At 36.7% G+C, this 24,481-nt stretch overlaps 1 protein-coding gene across 1 annotated transcript in view; it reads right to left on the bottom strand.

Moving 5' to 3' along the window:
* Positions 1 to 24,481, bottom strand: part of COL14A1 (collagen type XIV alpha 1 chain) — a 117,520-nt gene that overhangs the window by 68,968 nt on the left and 24,071 nt on the right. The window contains exons 6-16 of the mRNA XM_042869182.1: positions 16,111 to 16,266; positions 15,752 to 15,871; positions 14,707 to 14,871; positions 14,155 to 14,316; positions 12,539 to 12,690; positions 11,479 to 11,608; positions 7,573 to 7,718; positions 6,202 to 6,331; positions 2,872 to 3,011; positions 1,706 to 1,832; positions 482 to 621 (exon numbers count right to left, since the gene is read on the bottom strand). Coding sequence (XP_042725116.1) covers positions 482 to 621; positions 1,706 to 1,832; positions 2,872 to 3,011; positions 6,202 to 6,331; positions 7,573 to 7,718; positions 11,479 to 11,608; positions 12,539 to 12,690; positions 14,155 to 14,316; positions 14,707 to 14,871; positions 15,752 to 15,871; positions 16,111 to 16,266 — 1,568 coding nt within the window. The remainder of the gene's footprint in view (positions 1 to 481; positions 622 to 1,705; positions 1,833 to 2,871; positions 3,012 to 6,201; positions 6,332 to 7,572; positions 7,719 to 11,478; positions 11,609 to 12,538; positions 12,691 to 14,154; positions 14,317 to 14,706; positions 14,872 to 15,751; positions 15,872 to 16,110; positions 16,267 to 24,481) is intronic.

Here is a 24,481-nt window from a genome sequence, read left to right as displayed (position 1 = left end):
AATGGAAATGGCACTATTGTGAAGACGCACAAGGGCCCATAGCAAAAAATACAACATAAACAGGTAAACTTTTACCTTTCAAACCTTTTGTAACTAAGGCTTGGTGGTCAATTGTAATGTGACCAGCTTATTAGACAAATGTGGATCCTGTGTGATCATATCACAGCTCTAGCTGAGTTACCACCATCTTCTGGTAAAATGAAGAATAAAAACCTCTAAAAACTGAAATAGCACCAAAAATCAAAGCTAGTTCTATGGAAGTGGCACAGTACAGGCTATTATTCACAAAAGACATATTCTCACTTCATCTTCAAAAATAAAGTGGAATATTGTTTTGATTATTGTTTTGAATGCTTTGTAGCAGGACGGATCTTTTTCCAAGTCAATTGGTCAGGCTTAATCAGCAAAAAGTTGATGCAAAGGACCTCAGAATCAAATTTCTTGTCCTGTTTCATGTCCTCAAAGAGTCAAGGCAACTCACCTCTTCAGATTCCCCTCCATCCAAAGGAATCCATGCCAATCTGTAAAAAGCAATATCCGAGGATGTGGGTTTCCAGCTGACCCTAAAACTATCTGTTGATGCTTCGTCAACTTCCAAATGCTGGGGAGCTGGAATTTTTCCTGCAAAATATTAGGCAAAAGAAAAGTGAAAGTAAATTATTCTCTGAAACTTACATAGCAACATCAAGAATACATCATTTCATTTGTAGCTTTTTACAAAGATCAAAACTTTGAAAACAGATGACAAATGCACAGCAGATTCTTTGCACACTTGTACACTTGGGAAAGTTTTATTTGTAATTGGAGAAGGAAATACACATAATTTATGTTCTTTATCTTCTCCAGCCGTAAAGCTTCCTAACCCTTTCTCCACTGGAGTAGCTCCATGCAATCCTAACTCCCTTTCTTTTGCCCAGACCTCTGTTTGCCATGCTCCTTTTTTTACCTCCACCTCAAACTACACTCCTAATCTCTGTCCTTTCCACACACTGTCTGTCACATCATTTTCATTTGTTATCTGCATGTAGGTACCAGCTTCTTTTTCTGTATATGTATGGCCTCTCTTCTCTTCCACCTCACGTTTCTCTTTCCTCCCTCCTATTAGGAGTCATTCTCCTGTTGTTATGTTGGAAAACATTAGTAAGTGCCATCATCAGTTTAATTCACAATTTGCAGAAAACTGTTACAGAAATCACAACCGTACTAAAAAGACTACAAGAGTTTTACATATCTTACATTTCCTTCTACTGGTTTTTGAGTTTCAATCTGTATATAAAAGTTTCTACTCTTAATTGCAGAGATAATTCGATGGCTAACTATACAGTTCAGTATTCATCACGCTGAAGCCAGATAGCCAAATGTCATCACACTGAATGATACTTCAGAAAGCTGGGGAGACAACTGCTTTACTACCTACTTGCAATGAAATATACTTCAAAATGGCTGATTTTGAAAAGACTGAAAAAATAAACCTTATTAACACTAATGCTTCCATGATGTCACATTACTCCCATGACTCAGGATGCAACTGGTCCCACGGTAAAGGAGTAACAAAGTCGAATACTCCAGTGAAAATAATGGAAAGCATCCCATATATGTGAATCCACAGTCATAGACACTTGCTGTTACCAGTCATGTTTTCCAGTAAAAGATGAGAGCATCAAAATTTTTCTTGGAAAGCCTTCAAAAGTTTGGATATACTTACTTGTGGTAAAGCTGCCAGTAAGTGGTTCAGATTGTCCTTCATCATACAGGGAGAAAATAGCAGCAGTATATTCAGTAAGGGCTGTCAGACTTTTTAAAGTATGTGTTGAAACAGGACCAACTTCCACCTGGAGGAAGTATAATATGCAATACACGTTGATCACACATTAGGAATAGCTTTGCTTAGCACCACAGGAGAAATGCAACCAATGTAGAACAAAAGAACTGCCACCTGCCCTTTAAACAAACACAAAGGAATAGCTGAAAGGTAAGTAAAAACCTACTGAATATTCTCACATTATAAATTATATTACCACAAGTCTAATATATTCAGAACAATTATCACAGAACCATAGGATACCCAGAGGTGAAAGGGACCCACAAGCATCATGAGACCAGACATGCCCTGGAAGAAAACATGACTGCATACTGACACACAATAATTTTTTTAAGGCTTAAGTTATATACTACCACTTATTTTGTAATGGAGCTGGTCTGTCTTAATAATCAGAAACATTTACTGTGATCTTTAAAAAACTCTTCCTGCATTCTTTTGGATTTCTCTATTAATATAATTCCATCCCATCTTTCTTTCGGTGAATGATTCTTGATGTTAAAAGATTTTATAAAGCACCTTTAGTAACTAGTGACAACTAAATATTGCATAACTTTTAAAATGCATAAAATTAGGTCAGAAAAATTGCTACCATCATTCTGTTCAAATCAGATTCTGTTTCTAGGAAGCAAGTTTTTAAAACATAATTATTGCAATATACGTTAAGAAAATACATGGAAGCCTTCAGACTTTTGAATGCCAAATGACATTGAAAATCTTGTTATCTGGACCAAACCAAGAATAAATGTTTCCTTACTAAATATACAGTCAAGATGCTGATCCTACAAACCATTATTCACTTGGGTATCTTCCTTCAATTTAAATACATCAGCAATGACTACTCTCATATGTATGAAGAATACAGCACTGCGTCCCACACGATTCCTTCCAAATGGAATTCAATACTAGCAAATTCTTAACAGCACTGACTTTCAGAATTCTTTAGCAAAGAATCACACAGTAGCTTTTGTTAACAAAGGTTACACATTATAATTTCACAAGCCTATGGAGGACTGAGATTGGTTAAGAAAAATGAGAAGCTAATAACTTACCTCATTGGTTTCTGTTCCATCTGTTTTAACATACATGATGCGATAGCCTTTCACATTTTTGGCAGCAGGATCCCATGTTAGCTTAGCACTGTTGTGTCCAACATCAGAAAACTTCAAGTTTGATGGGGGACTTAGAGGCACTTGAAAAGGAAAGATACATGGTTTTAGTTGCAAAACTTTTCCTATCTTTAAACTAAGCCACACATTTTCCATTAAAAAAAAAAATAAATTGGTCATTTTAATTAAAAGATACATTCCTTTCATCAGTGGAGCAAGATGAGTGCTTTAATCAGGTAATATAGTTTAGCTCTTTGCTGAAGTGGAACCATGACAGGTATCTTAACTAGAACTGAAAAAGAAATTATGATCCTGTTCATAGTGAATATAAATATAACAATATTTATAAACACATTTATGTTTATATTTGTATATCAGTGTAACTCAACTATATCTGTACCCCATATGCACTTGTTTTCCAGAAGTAATCCATCAAAAGATTTCCTGTCAGGAATTTTCTGACAAAACATTCTCTGGACATAAAAGTCTCTGACATAAAAACAAGTTTGTACAAAAGCATATCTCATTTAGAAGATTTCTAAAGTAGCAACTTGGTTTTTTTAAATATCTTCTTACCCTTTACCCCTTTTTACACCTTCTCTATGTAGAATCTGTGATTCTGTGAAGGCTGTATTTGGATGAAGCTGTTTCCAAACAGCAACCTCAGTTAAAATCATATTTATAAACTATGCATTCATTGACTATAATGAGCTGGAAGAAAACAAAGTCATGCAACAGTCTCAGATTGCTTTAATTTTCCTGTCATACAAAAAGAAGTAATTTGGATTGTCTCTGCTACTCTGTATTACCCCAACATCTGTTAATTTTATCTGAGTTGTGAAACTTGTCTCTATCCATCCTGCCTTCACACACACACTCCACACCAATCCACACGGACAGATAAATATCATCACTTCAGAAGTGGTTTCCCTCATACAAAAGCACGTGGGAGAAAGAAAATATTACATGGGCTTGATATTTACTGACTTGGAATCTGCAAGCGAATGCCTAACCACCTTAGGAACTGTCAAGTCAACTTGGCTATGAGGAAAGAGAAGATGGGAACAGACCAGAATTATGCTAGATGGATTTGCCACACCTTCTGGCATTCAATATATTCCTCTGAGTCAAGTGAAGGGAATATCATGTGCTGGACTTTGTTTCTACTTCCAGTCAGTCATGGAATTCACTTCATTTCACCAGCCTGGATGTACCACAAAATGCTTTAGTTTCAGCTCTTTGTTTTTGGAACACAATTGCCTGATAACATTGCTCACAACCAGACAGGCAATCCTGTCACCAGAATAATGTGATGTTAACAGCGACAGCTGGATAAATTCCAGCCACTGAAAAAACTCCAGAATAAAAATATGTTTGGCACAAAGAAAGGCTTCAATTCAGTCACTGAGATGACACAGTGAATAGAATTACATTTTTAATAGATACAGACTATCCGATATCACATGTAATGCTACTGCAAATTAGGCAGATCATTCTATAGGCAGATATATATGATCCAGGAAGAAAATACTGGGTAGCCTGTTCTTTAGTTGGAAGACAGAAATAATTCCAGAAATTAAAAAAAAAAAAAAAAAAAAAAAAAAAATTTGCTAAAATCTGAATCAAGATAGAGAAGACACTATGACTGGACACTGACCATTTGTGAGAGGTGAGCTCATAAAGAGATTTCTTTTCAGATAGACAAATGCCTGAATAATCAAAGCCTGTTAGAAGATTATTTGAATAGCTGCATACAGAAGATCAGAATGAATCCCATTTCTTATTAAAGTGCTAAAGATAAGTTGTCTCCACTGAGTCACATTAAAAATAAATGAAGCTTGCAGGGTACCATTTTTTTTTATTCTGGTCTGGGTAACAGCAATAATGATGGTCTGACTAACATATGTTACCAGCTCCTGTGATCATTGAGGTCATGAATTCTCAGCTCTTGCCAATGTATATGGAATTTGTATGTGATCATCCTTCCAATATGTTAGCCAGGTTTAGAGCTGAGCAGCCTCCAAGATCATGAGACATAAAGTGAATTCAGACTGGCACAGTCACAAACTACACAAACTACTGTTCCGGATAAATGAAAAACAGATATTGGGCAGATATTAATCAAAACCAGGAACAAATAAATTTAAAAAAAGGAGAAGGAATGGGAATCAAACAATAGGAGAGAGAAGGACACAGAGAGAAAAGTCAAATACTTGATTCTCTAAGCATTAAAAATCTTCCAGCTCTTTTCATGCCCACAAACATACCCAAGTTGAATTATTTCTCTCTGTGCTTGTCTGTCTTCAACTGTCCTCTCTGTCATAGGTTTATTTTTTTTGTTATTGGCCCAAAACGGTTGATAACTCTCAGAAATGACGGAGCTCACACAGCACTCCTGGAGCTTCTTGACTGACCCTACAAGGCCATTGCTCCAGCCCTTCTTTATCTTAGCACTCACATGCCTGAACTTCTCTCACCTACTGCATGTAAGGTCACTTCCACACTGTCCTACTCAAGCCAGGAACACAAAATAAGAAGTAATCACTCCCCTGCTGGGAACAATAAAAACATCACTGAATGCAGTCCCAGAGATATTCCTGCAGCACAATTACTTATTTTCAATTCTTTTGTCTTTCAAATGCTGAAGCTATTTAGAGAGCCGACATACAGTGCTGTGTACAGTTAGTAAAGGACAGAATTTTGCTGGCAAAAATCTTACTGCTTATTAAAAACACGTCATCTATCATGAGTGCGCAGGCACTTTCCAATCCCTCATTTACCAGATGTTAGGCAGAAAAATCTCTTCTTGCTTCTTTTCCATCTGTACTGTCTACTGCTGAGCCAGAGGAAAGAATTTCTCCATCTGAGCGTACACCCCCCCTCCCCCCAGACACACCTGGTTCTGTGGCTGTAGGAGACTAAACAGTGGTCTCAGTTTAGCTTAACAAGGTGACCTTCATTCACCTTCAGCAAGTTCAGGAAACTATCATTAGTTCTACTGAATGAACAGGGATAGCCATAGTATAGTACCATTATCAACAAGAGAACAGAGTTCACAATTCTGTTCCACAAACTTATTTTTTTTCCCAGAAACTCACATTCTCTGCTTCTATAAATCCACAGCATTCACATTAAGAAACAAAAGTACAGTTAAGACCTTGTCCTATAGACTATTGAAATCAGATTTTAAAATCAGATGTTTTTTCTAATATGAGCAAAGATTATTCTAAAATTTTATTAACACTGACGAGAATATAGGTATGCACTACCCACATGTCGTTTCTTGGCCAGTAAGGGGATCACTAGCTTCTTCTCCAAACATGGCATAAACTGTGACTGTATATTCTGTATTTGGCAATAGTCCATCCAGTTCAAGTTCAGTTGATGCTTCTCCGATTTTTATCTAAAAACACCATAAAGAAAAAGACAAATATTTCTGAAATGGCTCATGATGGTAAAGGATACTATTGACACACGTTAAGTTAAATTTCATGTGATCAAATGCTTTCCTGAGCACTTTTCTGATGCTATGCCTTTAGTACTTGGCCCACATTTTAGAATTTTGCAGAATAATCAAAAGAACAAAATAGTTAAAAGCCCAAAACATGAAGGTTAAAGGACTTTAGAGGCAACTAACTTGTCTTATCAGCAATGACACAATAATTCTCTTTAGAACATGCAGCTATTATTGCCCTTTCACTCCCAGCTACACTTTGCCTCATTTTCAGTCTTTTAGAGATTAAATTTATTTCCATGCACAGCAAGGCTCAGATTTTCTGTTTGCTATTTAAGGTGTATATCACTTTCTACCTCTTCAGTGACAGACACAGAAACACAGCTGACTTATTTATTGGAAAAAAGTCTTTCCTCAGGTAAGGCTCCGGTCTCCTTATTCAGTTAGGTTTCAGAGAGAGACTCAATTAGCAGAAAGCACAAGTCTGTGCATGTTTTTGGTAGCGTGCTGCACTCTTTCCACAAGTTTGCGTGCCCTGGAATGCTTTGCAGCATTCTTTCTTGAACAGTTTCTATATATAATCATATATATGGAAACTTAAGCGTAAATTCTGCCCCAAAAGTTGCATTGGAACTATGCTAGAAACTATTTTTAGTCTACTGCTTTTAGTATTTTACTCACAGTGGAAGACTGTACTTGTCTCCTAAAGATACCTGATAAAAACACACTTCTGAGGGAAGGCATTATTCTTAAATTTAAAAAAAAGCAACAGTACAGAACTAAAAGGAAAGCAATAAATGTGGTATTAGCTAATTCAATTTACTTCCATGAGATCAAGGGACAAATTTCATATTCTTTTGATAGCACACAGGGAAATGTCTTCCTCTTCCTGTCTTTCTTTCTTCCAAGTGTTTGCTTTAGAATATGATAAAGTATTATGTCATATATCATTTCAAGAGCATCACTTCAATTTAGCTGAAATTGTTGCATTTTTGTGACAATGACACACAAAAACAACCAGCTGTACTTGGCCTCTCTTCATAACGTCTAACACAAAGTAGTTACAGCAGTAATGGAAAAATAAAGTATTTGCTCATAAAGTTGAATGTCAAAGGCCAAGTACCTATTTTACTCTTTAGAACACTTATTTCTTCAATAATTATTATTCAGATGAAAGCTGTACACATTACCTCCTTTTCATCCGCAGCCAACCCTTCTGTCAGGGGAGCATATAAGATCATGTAACCTGTGGCACCTGCTACTCCATTCCACTTAGCTCTCATGCTGCTGTGTGACACATCATACAGTTTCAGATCTGATGCCATTGGCAAGGCAACTACAGAAGAAAAGAGACAGACACTTCAGTTATCTCACCTGGATGACCAGAGCGTTTTCAGTTTATTTTATCACAAAAACCACACGGGAATTTGGCTATCTCCAAGCACAGAATTGCTGTCTGTGTCCCACAGCAATGAAGAGTTAATTAGTACATAGATGTCTGCAGAATTATAGAAACAAGGAAATTATGATCTAACCAACTCTAATGCCCTCTAAAGGGCAGAGTTAGCCCTTACAAATCACTGCAGCTCTTTGTCTTAGATGGTTTTGAACATTTCAAGTGGGAGGATTTCTGTTCTTTAAGCACCAAATCACTCTGTTCAGATGTTACCCTCCCTCCTCCCTGATTTGTATTCAGACAATCACTTGCTACTGAAGAATGGGCAAGGTTGCTAAAACGAACAAGCCCCCAGAGGTGGCTTTTTTACAGCAATAGTTCCCAAGCCAGGGCGTGGGAGAAACAGCCATGATGTAGGACACCCTGGAGGAAACACTGAATGAGTAAATTGCACGCAGCAAAATATGATGACCATAAGCTGTTATGTGCTTAAATCCTGGAGAGTACTAACTGACTCCCAGGCCTGTACATAAGACAAACAAAACCATCCATCACAAATCTTGTGAATGCTAAACTAGTGAGTATGACTAAGCAAGCTGAGTGAAATTCAAACATTATTACGAGATTTATTTGTGGATTTATGACACTGGTAAAGCAACACAGAGCTAAACCACGTCCTGATTATTTCTTTGCATGTCTGTAACTTTTTAGGGCAGCCTTTCTCTGACTGTCCTCCGTTTCTTACCCTCAATTGGATAGATATAAGGGAACTTTATCTGCTTCTTTGGAACATAAACACTGAAAATAGTTCCTGAAATGAATTAAAGGGTTTGACAGGTAAAGAAGGCAATTGGTAATTGATATTACTCCTTTCCTACTAGAAACTCAAAGAGACTACAAAGGATTGCATGTTAAGGTTCCAGAAAAATCTACTTTGCATTTTTCTGAGAAATCTAGTATGCAAACACGTATTCAGCAAGTAATTCTCATTACAATTCTAATAGTTCAATCTCCTTGTGTAAAGAAAAACTGTAGCCTCTCTGTTTTACATCTTCAGAGAGGTGTACACCTATTAGATTATGTTCAACAAGATCTAACAGAGATCATATTTTCCTGCACACAACATACACCAGTGTCATCCTTTTTTCTGCATTGTGGCTGTTCACAAAGTTTGTTGGTAAACCTGGACAAAGGTTCAGCTCAGGCCTTTCTTTAGGTAACTTTCAGGTTACCGACCTTCACTACCAAACCTTCCAGACTACCTGCTGTTGATACTTAGAATCTTAAAGTCTACCTCCATCTCATATTCTGTATTTCTACGCTTCACTATAAGAAGAAACTACCCACAAACATTTTCTAATTTACTTTGGTTTCATTTCTCAGATGTCTACTCAGATCTCTGATATGCTATAGAAAGAAAATAATAAAGCATTCTGAAGGTGTTTTCCAGCACATTCTCTAATTCCTGTTCAGATTGCCGCAGTCATACAGACAGCAATTATCACCTGTATTATTGCTTATTTTGATTGTACATAACTCCAAGAGAGGCATTCTCTTTACAACTTATGGTCTTAACAGGAACTCTAGATATCCTAGATACTCTAGTAATACAAACGGCATTATAATCTTAATATTATAAATAATCATTAAAATAATAATTAACAAAGAAGTGACTGGAAATTAAACAAGGGGTATTTTCTGCTGGAATTTTCAACTGAAGTGCTCAGAATCTGAAATATAAACAATGAGAGAATGACAGTTTGCATCTTAGACAGTTTCTAGGTTATCCTCATAAAGCCGTGGAGATGAACTAAACCACAGGTATAGCGAAAAACAACTGAATAAATTAGAACAGATAAGAATATATTTGTAACAAATGAAAATGTGATTGCATTTCATATTTATTTCTAGCTAGAAGTGTCTCTTAAGTCACTTTTAAATATTAAGTAGTAGTATTATGCATATTTTGTGTGTCTGTATACATTTCACACACCTATGACACACTTTTATTCTTTTGTATAGCAAGTGGGCTAGTCTTCATAAGTGGCTAATTTTAACCTGTCAGTTTCTCACACAAAGGCAAGAAGGCAAACTATAATTTTCGTAGTTTTCTATCAGGATAAAGAAAAAAAACATTTAAACTGCGCGTTTCTATCATCTGAAATGATTAATGCTTGCACATGTCAAACTACTACTTCTAACACACTATCAAAATGGTTCTTGATGCTACATGACCTTGGCGCATGATCTGATCAGATCTCAAAGTCAGCAGGGCTGGGCTCAGTCAGAACTTGACTAAGTGACTTCAAAGAAATACCAGGTGCAATAGGAAATGATCCTGTTAGCTCAGTAAGTGTCTCTGCTTCAATAAATTAAACAATTCCTAACACTGTATTATGGGGTAAAATACAGCTGGAGATAAAATTTTGTGAGACTGAGACAAAAATGCAAATCTCAGATAATTTTATATGATCCATTTTATGTTACTTTCAAAATGGCAAGATTAGATTTTACAGAGAATCAAAGAATTATTGAGGATGGAAGATATCTCTTGAGACCATTTAGTATAGTTTCTCTTTCAGTCAGGCTCAGCTACAGCACATTGCTGACGACGACATCCAGTTCAGTTGGGTTTTAAATATCTCCACAGATGTAGACTCCACAGTCTCTCTGGACAACTTCATCCAGTGTTTGACATGACAGTAAAACAGTGCTTTCTTTTGTTCTTTTGTTTCTTTCAATGTTTTTTTAATTTGTGCCCATTGACTCTTGTTCTGTCAGTGGGATCCACTGAGAAAAGTCTGGCTTCCTCTTCTTCATTCCTTTCCACCAGGGATTTTTACACATTCCTAGGATTTCCTCTGAGTCTTCTAATACTGGCTGAGCCTCTCATCTTATGAAAGATGCTTCAACCACTTCATCACATTTGCAGTCATTTGCTAGACTTCAGTAACTCCCCATCTCTCATTTACTGCAGAGTCCAGCACTGGACATAGCATTCCACATGTGGCTGCACCAGTACTGAGCTGAGGGGAAGGATCACAAGCTGGCAAAGCTCTGCCTAGCACAGCCTGGAGGTGCTTCTGTAAGGGTGCATTGCTGGCACATGCCTCACTTGTTGTTTACAAAGACAATCAGGTCCTTCTCTAACAAGTGCCTGGGTTTATGCATGCCCAATGGCAGAACTTTGCACTTGCCTTTTGTGAACTTCAGGAGGTCAAACATGATTTCCCCTTCATAAACCTATGCTGATAGAAAAATCAATGGAATGATTGAGAAAGTAACATACAGATGTTACCTTCAAATATTTGATACTGATGGGAATTACATGCTGTTATGTGTGGTCCCACCAAATACTCCTCTCATAAGATAATTTTCAGCTACAAACCTTATTTTTAAAGCTTAGTTCCCACAGCCAAAACTTAGGAGAGTTCTAACTTAGTGTTCAATACAACTGACTTCAAAGTTCAGCCCAGAGACAAATAAAGCCTTGCTCAGTGTTTAAAGACCTGCAGAGCATTCAGACTCAGGAACTTAGCCCAGAATTAATTCAAACAAATTAATTTAAAACAAATGCATTAAAAGGAGCTAAACTTAAAAAGACTCCCTTCTCTAGCTCTTCTTCACAAAGACTAATGTTTACATGGTATGATTAAAAACAGACAGTCAAATCCATAGCAAACATGATTAGGATACTCACGTGTAGTTTCAGTTCCACGGAGGCCCTCACTAGCAGCATTTGAGTATATTGCAAATACAGCTATCTGGTATTCAGTTAAAGACATCAGGTTTTTCAAGACTGCTGTTGATAAACTTCCATCTACCACAACCTGTTTAGAAGAAAGTTCAACTAAATATGCATATGGCAAATTAACTGTATAGCTACCAAATCCAATTCATATAATGAATTTACTCTTGCTACCTTTGTGTACAGTAAGGCACCTGAAAAAAGTATGTGCATAATTCAAACATTTAGCTGATGGAAGTATCCATTCAGAATAAAGACACTATTTAGAAGAGTGTAAGCAGTGCAGTTCAACTTTGTGTATTGGTCACTTTTTAACAAAATTACTACATTATCAGAAATATTCCTTTAGTACTACATATATAAACACCAGTTGACATTGATGCATGGCCATGCTAAATCCAATGCTTCTAGAGAAAAAAGTGATTAAATATATCCTTAGCAAAATCCTTTTCTTTTTCTACATTTCTGTTTACTTTCATGAGGTGTCAGCCAAAGCCAAAATCTTGTTCTACTGCATTTTTTGCCCACCTCCAGAATGCCTCTAATTCCTATCAAAGTAAGCATCTCAGTACATTTTCATTGATTAAATGTAGACATTCCAAAATGTAGACTCATATTTTCTTCCTTTTCTGAATTATTTGTACTTAGAACCCAAAATCTGGCTTACCATCACCTCATACTTCTGTTTTTGCAAACAGAATAGCACAGGGGAAGTTGCTACAGTTTGTTTCAAGTATCTGTATGTGCAAATAAAAATATAGGCACCTTACTGAAGGCACAATTCACCCCTCCCCTCAAAAGTGCTCACACATTTATAACGCATTTTCTTTACATTACATGACAGAAATGCAACATGGCCACTGACCTGCAACCCCATCATACGTGACCAGATTTATAGTATGCCTCAAAGCCCAAACAGGCAATTTTGTGGTAGATTTAAATCAGGCCATGGATTTTCTGTCGGGTTAGTTCTTCCTATTTAAAAACTTCTGGGAAGCTTGTATCCTCTTACCTCTTCAGGCTGTCCTCCTCGAGTGGGATAATAAACAACTCTGTATTTTTCCACTTTGCCTGGAGCATGAGTCCAGCTGACACGGAATCCTCTAGCTGTTATATCAGATGTGACCAAATCAGTGGGAGCTCCAAGTGAAGCAGCAATTGTTCCTAGGTTAAGGACAACAGAAATTTCTTATTCTTCTCTGCAAAATAATTATTTGGTTTGCTGGATTTACTGAAGCTGCAAAGATCTCTCCTCATCAGTAAATCTAACAATTGGCTACTGTGCTTTTATTTAGGTAAGTTGCAACGGAAACAAACAGCTAATAATAATAATGAACGCTGCACATGGAGTTCCTAAAGAACTAAGGCTCTCTGATATTGCAAAAAGCTTTATATGAAATAGGAAAAAATACAGAACTAAGCCTTCCTGTCCTTCCTCCTACCACACGTTCCAGCATCTTTTTTTTTTTTTTTTTCCCCAGGTGTCTTCCTCCCAGTTATGAAAAACATCCATGTACATAAAGAGCTGTGATCTCCTGTGTTATTCTGCAGGTCAGAAATTGATATGCTGGCTGTCAGCACACTCAAAAGATATACTCAATGGCCATCTTCTCCAGCAATCATTTCTCTCCACAAAGATGTCTCATCTATTCATGCTTTTTCCATCATTTCCCTCTCATTTTCACAATTTACTGCTCATTCCGTTCACAAGACAGCACTAATATTTTCTTTCAGTCTCAAGCTGAACCAAAACTGAAAAACAGTGAAACCACACTAATATACATTTTTTACTGAATTAGGTAGAAATGTGTGAAAGATAGTTTTCCGTACTTATTGAAAAATTATTCAGCATTTCTGTGATATCACAGAATCACAAACCAAGCAATATGAGCAAATTCCACTGAAGCCATAGAGACAGAATTTTCTCAGGTAGGACTGTTACTCTGACAAATTCCAGCATTTTCTCATAGACATTTCTTTCGTTCAGAAAAGCAAAAACGTTATAATTGGAGAGGCTTTTTTTTCTTTTTAATATAGGAACAGTGTTGTCCACCACCACCTTTTCTTACACTCTAAAATATATTTGAGAAATGTACTAAATGAGCAAGAAAAACAACTATCAGGAAGATACAAAGCAATCTTAAAACCTGCAAATTTCAAAAACTTAGGCAACAATAAAAATAGCAATTTAAGAGATGGAAAGAACAGCACAGATGCAACAATTCCATGCACAGCTGTTAAAGCAATTCACCTCCAAAGCTGTGTATTATTATTTTTTCCCCCTGCTCAGTACTTGGAGATAAGCATAGCAGAATGAATGGTTGGGTTTTTTTGATTTTTTTGTTTGTTTGTTTGTTTGTTTTGGTTTTGTTGTTGTTGTTTTGTTTACTTGTTTACTACAAAATATTACAATGTTTAGCACAATCAAAGAAAAAGAGCCAAAGAGCAAAGATATTGAAACAAGAAAAAAACATACCTGGGAAGACAACTTCCCTGATAGTTTACCTTCTTGTGAGCAAAGGAATATCCAGCTTGACTCAAATACCCAAAGCCAGCTTAGAACTGCAGATATTCAGAAAAGGATTTGTAGCTGGAAGTTGATACCAAGTTAGATTAATTCTTACTCACCTTTGATTTCCTTTTCCTGTTCCTCTACTCGTGAACACACTGTTCTGGTAAGACCTTCGACAATAGTATTCATGAAGTTGAAGTCAGCAACATTGTAAACATGTGTACTGTCAGGTTCAGAAGCAATTTCTTTGAGTTCATTTATATCTGCATTCTTCACACCTTTATTGAAAACAAAAACAAAGAGAATATTTGAAACACAAAAGAAAAAACATCTTGCCTTGATAGAAACTCATTAAAAATTAATAAAATCCAGCTCTTTCTATTTGTTTTAATAATCGACTGTAACTTCATTGTTAAGATGTTACTTCAAAATGTTGAATTCTGCCAGCATATCTGGCATTTTTCCAACTGCCTCTTGATAATATTGCATGAATGCATCCCAGTAAATTTCAGTTACAGTTGTAATGTGCTGGGAAACATACTAAAGAAGATTTAATTTAAGGATTATAGTGACTGGATATAGATATAAAATAGCACTTAATATACAGGATAACAGAAATACACCGAAGTGTAATGGCACACTACATATAGATATGGCAGAATACACACCGATGGCAAACAGCTCAATGCCTGCATCCCGTAGGTTTTTAGCAGGAGGGATAACATCATCTTGGGATTTCCCATCAGTGATCAATATACCGATTTTAGATACCCCGGGCCTTGCACCAGCTTCAGGCTTAAAACTGTTCTCCAAAATGTAAGTTAATGCAAGACCTGAAAAAAAGAAGCATTTTACGATGGAAAAATATCCATTATTTTTTTCTCAGACCACAATGTCTATATCTCCACTCAGTTTATAGATCCTGAGAAACCTTTCCATGAAGAATGCGTACGAAAGAACAGCTTATTTAGTGAAAGAATACATTTCAATGGGAGACTAAACTGCGGAGATGACATTCATTTTTAGCAGTCTTCTAATCAATCAATGTATTTTAGTCTGGCTATGGAAGCCCAAGTAGACTTTCCTATAAACTTGACATTTTTAGTTTCTCTGACCCACTACAACCACTTTTACAAAAACAAAGGCTGTTGAAGAAAAGCAGCATTTGGATAAGGCATTCTCCTGATAAGAAAGTTACTATTTTTAACAGCTACTTCGATGACACTGGAGTTGTATTGAGACTGTATTTATCCTAGGTAGACAGGTCTCTATTTATCCAACACTGGGGCTTTCCTTCTGGGGCTTTAGTGCTCTACTACAATAAGGTCAGCAGAAATCTAGAAGCCCCAGCAAAACATATGAACAGTTACTATTGCCAGTTGTCAGATATTAAAGCAGCATTCTTTCCTTCCCAGAAGAAAACTTTGTGCAAGAACTTTATGAATGGATTTTGCACTTTCTTCTTCACAGGTAGATTTCACTTCATCCACAGATAGTCTGTGTATATTCTGTTTTATGAGACCTTTTCTTGACTAGAAAGAAGTGGAGCCAGTAAGATAAGCACTTCAGAAATACTAAACAGACATTGGATTAAGCCATTAGCATGCTGCAAAACAAACATCCATTTTATAGAAAGATCTAAAACTTCTCAGTTTGTGCAGCTGGATGTTTTTTTATTTTAATAAAGTGCTGAAGTTAAAACATACACTGTACCTGTTAGTGTATTCCCTCCTTTATATGGTAGATTACGGACTGCATCCAATACAGCATCTTTTGTGCCATAAGCATTCAAATGCCATTCAATTCGGGGATCACCACTGTACTGTGCAAGACCTGATATACCAAAATAAAAGTGCTGCATTAGAAAATAAAGCAATTTTTTTCAAGTATCTGTACTATACACATGTGGTTACTAGCAGCTTGCAACTGTAACAGGAAAATTGTATTGCTTGATGCTAAAAAGAACCACAGTAGTATAATGTTGTTCTTAGTGGCAACTCCTTTCACTTTCAAAATCTTTCTTTTCAAGTGCTAAGATAATTAAATATCGTGAAAAAAAAATGATACTTTACCCACTCTTGTTTTGTCAGATCCCACATTGAAAGCAGAAACGAGATTTTCTAGGAACAGTCGAACAAGTCTGAAATTGAATCGGCCAATACTCCAGGAACCATCTACTAGAATCACAATATCTGCAATAGCTGGAGTTTTACAGGTAAACAGGTTTCCTGTAAATCATTAAGATGAAAACAAAATCTTTAATTAAATAATAAAACTGTAACTACACAGTTTCATACATTCTTCTCAGTAAGGCTACCAGGTTGTCTTCCAGGGGCAAAGTGAGAAGAAAGCAAAATCACTAAACATATCTGTCCTAAGTTCCATAATAGAATAGTTCGGCCATGATTGATTCAGCTGTTCAAAATTACTCTTTGGAGACCTACGAGAAAGAAATGCTGCTTCTAAAAATACAGTACTTCAGAAAGAGAAAGGTAACTGTCATATGATGGAACCAAACCTGTTGTTCATTTTCACATATTCACAAGAATATACACATGTGATATAGAATTTCTGATGCTTAATTTTCAGTTTGGACAATGCAGAGAGCTCCAAGAGTTATCTAGACTCCTTTTACAGTCAGTATAGAAAATCAGATATTTGCATAGCTCATCTCAACTGCTCTGAAGAAAACTTCTTCAGCTGTCATTACAGACTTCTAAACTTAAGTAAATCTCACCCTTGGAGTCTAGAGTAAAAATGAAGGCCAACTGAATAAGCTGTGTTAAACTGAAGGAGGATGCATTTAATACAGCAAAGGTAAAATACAATAAATTTGAATTCAAATTCATAAACTGTATACGAACTAGTACCATATAATGATTAATTTGATGCCTCTTTTATGGATGTATGAAAATGTAAGCAAAAAGACAATAAAAAAATCAAAAGACCTGGCGAAAATCAGTAGAGATGCTAAGTATTAGTAGTCTCTATGGTTTAGCTAACCAAGGGAGAAATCTGAGGAAATGGGATCAGAGTTTATACACAAACTACAAGATTAATAAGGCAGCTGTTAGAGAAATGAATTGTTAACAAATTGAGAAGCCTAAGAAGATGTTACCATATTCAGTTAGGGAAAATGACTGGAAAGCAAAGAACTGGAATGCATACCATGGAAGTGTGTGAGGAATGTTTTCCGTAATCTCAGACAGAAAACCCACAGAAGTGGTTGCATTACTGTAACAGTAAGGTTGCTGAAAGTAAGGTTGAAGTGGAGGGAGGAAAAACGTATGATGTTACACAGGTATGTCAAACCAAAGCTTATGTTTGAAATATAAAAACAGCAAACCACCTACAAGACTGACTACAGAATAAGGATGGAAGAAGAAAAGCCAAAGTTAAGCATGATATAAGAGATATCATGCGTGATAAAACACAGAAAGAAAAAACAACAACAAAAAACATGCTGACTAGTGAAGTAAGCTGCATCTCAACTTCTTCATCAGCACCCATTACATAAATTGATTGACAAAGGATGCTAACATACAGGGTGGTACTGACAGCAATGATCAACTGAGTACAGAATTATTAGAAACAAGCTGATCTTGAGAGCAGATGCTCTGAAAATAAAAAAAATTATTCAGTGAGAAGTTATCAAAAAGGTGCACAGCATGAACTCACAAGGAGCTCTCCTATTAAAGAGAGAATAAATCACATAGTTAGCAACCCAACATTTCAATATCATATTATTAATGACAATCTTATTATTAAAAGCAAAGCAATAACCTCATAGGCAAAAATAATCTGATGTGCAGAAGGACTTACAAATTGCTCATTATTAAGAGTTAGATACTTTCTGTAGTGTAAATCCACTTAACGGGAATCACAATCCATACAGTTACAGTTAATGTCTTAAACATGTACTAAAAATGTCTTTAAACAAGAAAAGAACATTTCCTACGTGCAGTTAGCAGAGTAGAATGAGTTCTAAACGCATGACAAAAATTCCACTTACAAAGATGCCAAAACAAATATTTTATTTTAGTTTTTACAGTACAAGACAACGCTATTTGAACTGGCAACACATTTTAAAATGTAAACACTGGGGGAGATTTAGTAAGCATCAGAAAAATTTTAAATTGGAAGATAAATCCAAAGGAGATCCAAATCTTTCTATCACTGAAGTCAACAGGAAAACTCCCATTGATTTCAGTGGGACTGAGATCTGCCTTTTTGTGATTTAACTGGAACTTACTGGTCATGGCAAAATCTGCGTTTTAAATATCCTTGCCAAATAAACTTCCTCTTAATGAGCCTGCCTTACTTGAAGCATTTCTCTTCCATTGGCCGTAAAGTTCAATTATGCCATTCCTGCACTGGCCCTGACTAGCTTCTAAAGCTTCAAATAACTACTGGCAAAGTAAAATGCTACTCAGCACCAGTAAGAATGAGCCCCTGACGCACATCCAAGCAGCTGCACTGCAGCACAGATGCATCTTTTCAGTATGATCCTAGCAGTTGAATTGTATAGCTTAGTGAGGATAGCAGGATTTGTGTGGCTGCATAACCCTTCAAAACTATGGCTTTATGCTAACTGTGAAGCCCAAGCTGTATTATTTTCTTATCAACCAGTTTTGTATGCAAAGTTTAATACTGCTGTTATAGCTTTGTGAACAGAACTCTTTATTGGTTCTAGTAAATCCATTCAGTGCAGCAAAGACCGAAGAATAAAGAAAACAATAACCGCATTCCTTTCAATATTTTATTTCCACATCATCAGATCAGTGTAAATAGCATCATTCAATTATTTTTTGTTAGCATGTGTGGTGTGATCCAAGATTGTACTGCAATGTGAAAATACGATTCATTCTTCGTAGGTAGGAGATACTTGTTGAATCTTTTCTGCATAAAACATTTAGGTTTTGTTACTTCTGTACACCCACTATTTGCTTATGTTTTCTCCTTGTTGTACTTAATAGAACTGCAGAAAGATCCCTAAAATGGAATAAACAACAGTGAGATATTAAATAGAATAACATCCTGTACAGAAATTTTCATAACCTGATAGGAATAAAAACACGACATATCATCCTAGCTTATAAAGTTATTCTAAAAGACACACTGTGCAGTGACTAATTTACACGCTCCACTGAGGACAACCAGTTTCCATTACCAGTTCCAGCAAAAGTCTTTTTCCAATGATCTTCTCATACAACCATACATAGTCATGGATTCTTATAGTGTTTGAGGATAATTATGAAGTTTTTGAACATCAGAACATAATTTCAACAGGCAATTTTCCTCAAAGACATCTCTTGAACGAGGATGAAAGCATATAATTTCATATAAAAATTATTTCAAAACCCAGCGCTTCAGTGCACTCCAAACTCCGTTACTGCGATCAGGTTGTGCTATTCATTTCCCTTTCACCCACTTATTAAGAAAACTAGTAAAACACCAGTTCCAAGATCAGGATAGTAGGGAGGTGACCTGTTACCTGATCTTGTATAATGTCTCCTAATCTTACATAGATAGCATTTTTCTAGTTCTATTCCAAGTATGGCAATCCACACCAAACAGTAATAGAGCCTGCAATTTTTCAATTAGGGAAAATGATGGAAATGACACAACCAGAAGTCAGAAGGCAGGCTTCTCTCCAGTGCATCAGCTGGGGGGGGTTCTCAAGGAGAAAGTAACAAATTCCCTATCCTTCTATAACAAATTTACAGTCTTCCTCGTATTATTGGCAAAAGGAACTTGCCATTCTGTCAAGCAGTTCACTGAAGAGGAAGGAGCTCAATCTGCTCACTTCCTCACAAATGAAGGGAAAAACTTTAAGAGGCTTAGCATTTCACCCTTAAAGACACCAGCTCAGAACTGCAAGGCTTGTGTGTTCAGACAAGTTATTTGCACAAAACCTACTTCAGTATTGCCCACAGTCATGTCATCATCATTAGAAAAAATGAATTTAACTGCCTTTGTTTCAAGGAAATCTTTCAAAGAATAGCCATCATTGAAATAATTTTGCATCTACCAAATGAAGTTTCCTTCCTTTGATCCCTCAAGGCTCCAGACATTAAAGATGACTCAGTTGCCTGCAATTCCACTGTTTAAGTTCTAATTGCACTACCAAGACCCATGTCAGAATTTGGCTTCCGTTGAAGCCAATGATGGCAATGCTCAGAAAGTTATCCAGCTTGATCCTTCTGAAAAAATGGAGAGTTACTGGAGCCTACAAAATGTGACCCCTGAGACATCCCATGAAGGAAATGGAGCACAGAGTTGGACTGGGAGGGGTTCTGGCAGCAGTGAGGATGCATGGAACAAAGCATAGAATCATAGAATCATAGAATCATAGAATCACCAAGGTTAGAAAAGACCCAAAAGATCACCCAGTCCAACCGTTCACCCATTCCCAATAGCTCCCACTAAACCATGTCCCTCAACACAACATCCAGTCTTTCCTTGAACACCCCCAGGGTCGGTGATTCCACCACCTCCCTGGGCAGTCCATTCCAGTGCCTGACCACCCTTTCTGAAAAGTAATACTTCCTCATGTCCAGCCTGAATCTTCCCTGCTGTAGCTTGAAAGCAGAGTCTGCAAGCTTCTGAGAACACCAACTACCCCTCCAAGGCTACATTTTCAACCTGCTATTATTATCTTTTTCATACATGCATTCCATGAGTTTAGAAACAATGTCAAAAAAAAACAAAAAGCCTTAATCAAAAACAAATAGAAAAATGATGATTTTTAGGTCACAGTGGCTCTTTGACGCTTGGAGTTAATACTGCTAATATTTGAAAGTTCTTTGAAAAACAAAGGGAGAAGCAGCAAATAGAGGCACTGCCACACAGGGAGATTCAGTGCCTTACAAGAACCAGTTCAATTTGCATGTAGCTATGATATATTTTGCAGAAACACATTTGATATTTTTCCTCCCTTTGGTATGAAACTGTTCTCATTTTCAAGAGCCAAAACACACACTTCTGCTAGGGCAAGTTAAGACTATAATTCTTTCCGAGTCTGCAATACTTCTTTTCCCTTCTTGTTCCTTTTCACAGTGGAAAAGTCAAATAATGTAAAGGAAGAAAGTTCAAGTGGAGGTCAATAATAGCAAGGTATGATGGGGAGAGTCCTTCATGGGGTAACAAAGAGAAAAAGCCAAGACACTGACAGAAGTAAGTGAAAAATACCTTGTGAATAAAGCATGACCAACAAAGAAATTTCAGTCCTCTACAGTGGTCAACAACACAGCAGCTGAGCAGAAGCACAAGTGAGGACAAGGGCAATACAATTCTACATTAGTTAATTATTACTTTTTTTTTTTTTTTTAAGGGTTAAAAAATAGAGGGATACAAGACAGCATTCAGTTCCAAAATGCAGCAGCTCACTGGTTCACGCTTCTGACACTGATATTATTGCACTGGTGATATCATCATTGCACTTAGACCTCAGCTTAACAGATCCCATATGTCAGGCTATGGACCAGACAAACGAATACAACATAGCTGCTTTTCTTTGAACTAAATCCAAACATGGCTTGAATTTGAAAGGCTCAAATGCTGGAACATTATTAGGTTGAAAGAGCAGCCCAATGAGGTTAGAAGCTCATCTCTGCTCCCTAAAAAAATCCTCAAATAAAATAAAGCAGCCAGCTCTTTCCCATGCACCATGTTCTGTTCTAGAACATGTCTATAGCCAAATTGGAAGGCCCACAGATTTGTTATTTTGGAGAGTTTCAACATTAGCATTTCCTGAATCTGTTGTCTAATCATGCTTAGAAGATTTTATGCACATTTGGCTGTGTATGCTTAACAGTATTTTGTTTCTTTCATGAAGCGCACAGCCATAAATAAATATTGTTATTGAAAGTATACCTTTTGAATATAAAGCCACAAAACTAACTAGCAGTAGATGATAAAACACATTAATATGTCCATCTGCATTTAGTAGTAATAATTCTCAACTGTCAGAAAGAGAAGCATACTTCTCTTTTCTATGCATCTTTCCATACACACTGAGTAACAGTTGTACTTCTGCAGCAAGCCCCAGCTTATTGAAAAGTTCAAGGATTTCATCCTACAAAGCCTTGTAGAACTTTCTTCCTACACCCTAGCTTTCCAATTTACTTGAGTGACAGAATAAATGTGAAGAATAACTATGAAACAAAACACTAATGTTTTCTGGCAGATCACTGTTGATTGACAGCACAGAAGCACCTCCCAAATATCAGCAACAAACTCCCTTTTTCTGTGTACATAGATAGAAAAAATACGTTAAACCACTCCGCATTTAAACTGAGTTCAATGTATTTATTTTAAGAACTCTTTCAACTAGGCAACAGCAATACAGAACAAAGCATACTGCAGAAATCTTTCCTGAAATTGAAGTTCAGTGACAAGATACTATGTCCACTCAGTCACAATCATTTACTCTGAGGATCTTCCACAAACCCTCCTACGAAAGTATTCTGCAGCATACAGAATACTTGTTTGCTCTCAGCTCTGCATCTGACTGCATTAATGTTTTAAATGCTGTCTGAAAGTCTTAATGACTTTTTAAGACAGAGAATGATGTGTTTCTATTATTATTGTTATCCCCATTCTTATGTATCAAATACTCTCTTATTTAAGGGTTATTTTTTCCATTTGATTTAGTGAATCATAAAATCTTTGAGACCATTTTCTCTGCCTATCTAGAGGGTAGTTACTCAGGGGACTGCAGACAAAATTAGTACTCAGAAATCCTGAATATTAATTAAGTTGTACATGTTAATTCCTTTAAACCCCGATAGAGAGCTGGTTTACTCCTGAGCTTGTAAATAAAACACAGCTTTAATATAACAAGTAAGGTAGTAGAAAAGAGATTACTTGGCTGTAATCAAAATGAAACTCCTGGCCCTTATCTAAAACTATGTTTGTTCTTCAATATGCACACATATACTTAAATCACCTCAGTTTCTGAAAAGCAGGGTGAAGGCAACCATTAAAATTTCAGTTATTTGAGTAGTTTTATGGAGCTCAATAAAGGATCTTTTTCGCTTTTTTCCCCCACACAACAGTTGTTCAATATTCAATAAATAATTCTTCAGTTGTTCTTGCTTTTTTTTTTCCCTCCCAATAATCACTGCATCATAAAGACATAATTACATTCTATTCCATCAATTTTAGGGTTTCCCAACCCCCGTCTGTTTTCCATTCTCAGATTAATGAAGTATTAATATTAATATTAGGCTTGCAAAGGATCTCCCATTTGGCTGAGACAAAACATGAGCTTCAGAGCGTCATTCTTTTTTAAGACACAGGGAAGCAGAACTGCCCTACCAAAGTCATAAAAGTAACTCAACCAAGCTCTGACAGATACATTATCATTGCTTCCAACTGATGCTTATTGCTACTTCTTAACAGAACAAAGAAACATTCAACATTATGAAACTTAAGGCAGAAACATCTGCCATAGTTTGACATCACCTGTCTGCCCCCTGGGCATTGAGCTGAATTTGAATGTTGAGCCTGACAGACGCTGGAGGCTGGGACAGGAGTGATGAGATACGAGTGATATTTTACAGGCTACAGCCAATTTAGTCTTTTCAAAAGAGCTACCATCCTATGCACAAAATTTACAGCTTTACTCCCTTCATCATTCTTACGAAAGATCAGTGCAAAAGACAAGAAATTTTTAGTACTACATAAACAAGCCAATCCCAAAGACCCCCCGAAGCTAACATTTGCTCCTGAAATACAGCTGTTTGCACCACTCAGTAGACCTCCTTCTGCTAACTTCCTGCATACAAGGTAATCTAACGTGCTCAGACAATAAAGTTGCACTCCAGAGGAGCATGGGCTTGATAGAGGATTCCAGAAGAGCAAGGTATGAGAATACCACAGCTCCATTCATTGAAGAATAATGAGCCAAACAGACACATACAAAACCTAGCAGCTGGATAAGGAAAAAGGATTCCCTCATTATGTGCTGACAGACAAGTACAGTCAGTACCAATAACCAGACAGGCAAGAGAATACCTACTCGAAGGAAAACAAGGACTACTCTGCCATGTGAATAAATTCTGTTTCAGCAACTAAAGAACAGTTTTCATACCAAGAGGTGGAGCTTAACTTAACACCAAGGCCTACTAAGCATACAGGGCACCAGGCAAAAAGTGCTGGTAACAAAGCCAGAATCAGAGTTAACAGGTCCAGAAAGAGCACAAAGTAGTGCTCTTACAATAAGTAGTGATGGTGGAAACGACCCTGAACTCACCTCTCCTCACTACAAGTTCCTGCTTAATGTTTATCAACAGTGTTAGTATCAGATGAACAAGACAAACTGTGGAACAAGTCTTCCCTCTCAAAGTGTAAGGAGCACCCCTTAAAAGGAACTTGTACAGCATACAGCTCAAAAGCAAAAGACTCAGTACCTTCTAGCTGCATTTAATGGAAGGCCAT

The sequence above is a fragment of the Lagopus leucura genome, unplaced genomic scaffold (genome assembly GCF_019238085.1).
Source record: "Lagopus leucura isolate 7727_CA_CO unplaced genomic scaffold, USGS_WTPT01 Super-Scaffold_100002, whole genome shotgun sequence".
In the NCBI taxonomy this organism is placed as follows: domain Eukaryota; kingdom Metazoa; phylum Chordata; class Aves; order Galliformes; family Phasianidae; genus Lagopus; species Lagopus leucura.
Note: the sequence above shows the minus strand (reverse complement) of the source record. Positions and strands in the feature narration are given on the sequence as shown.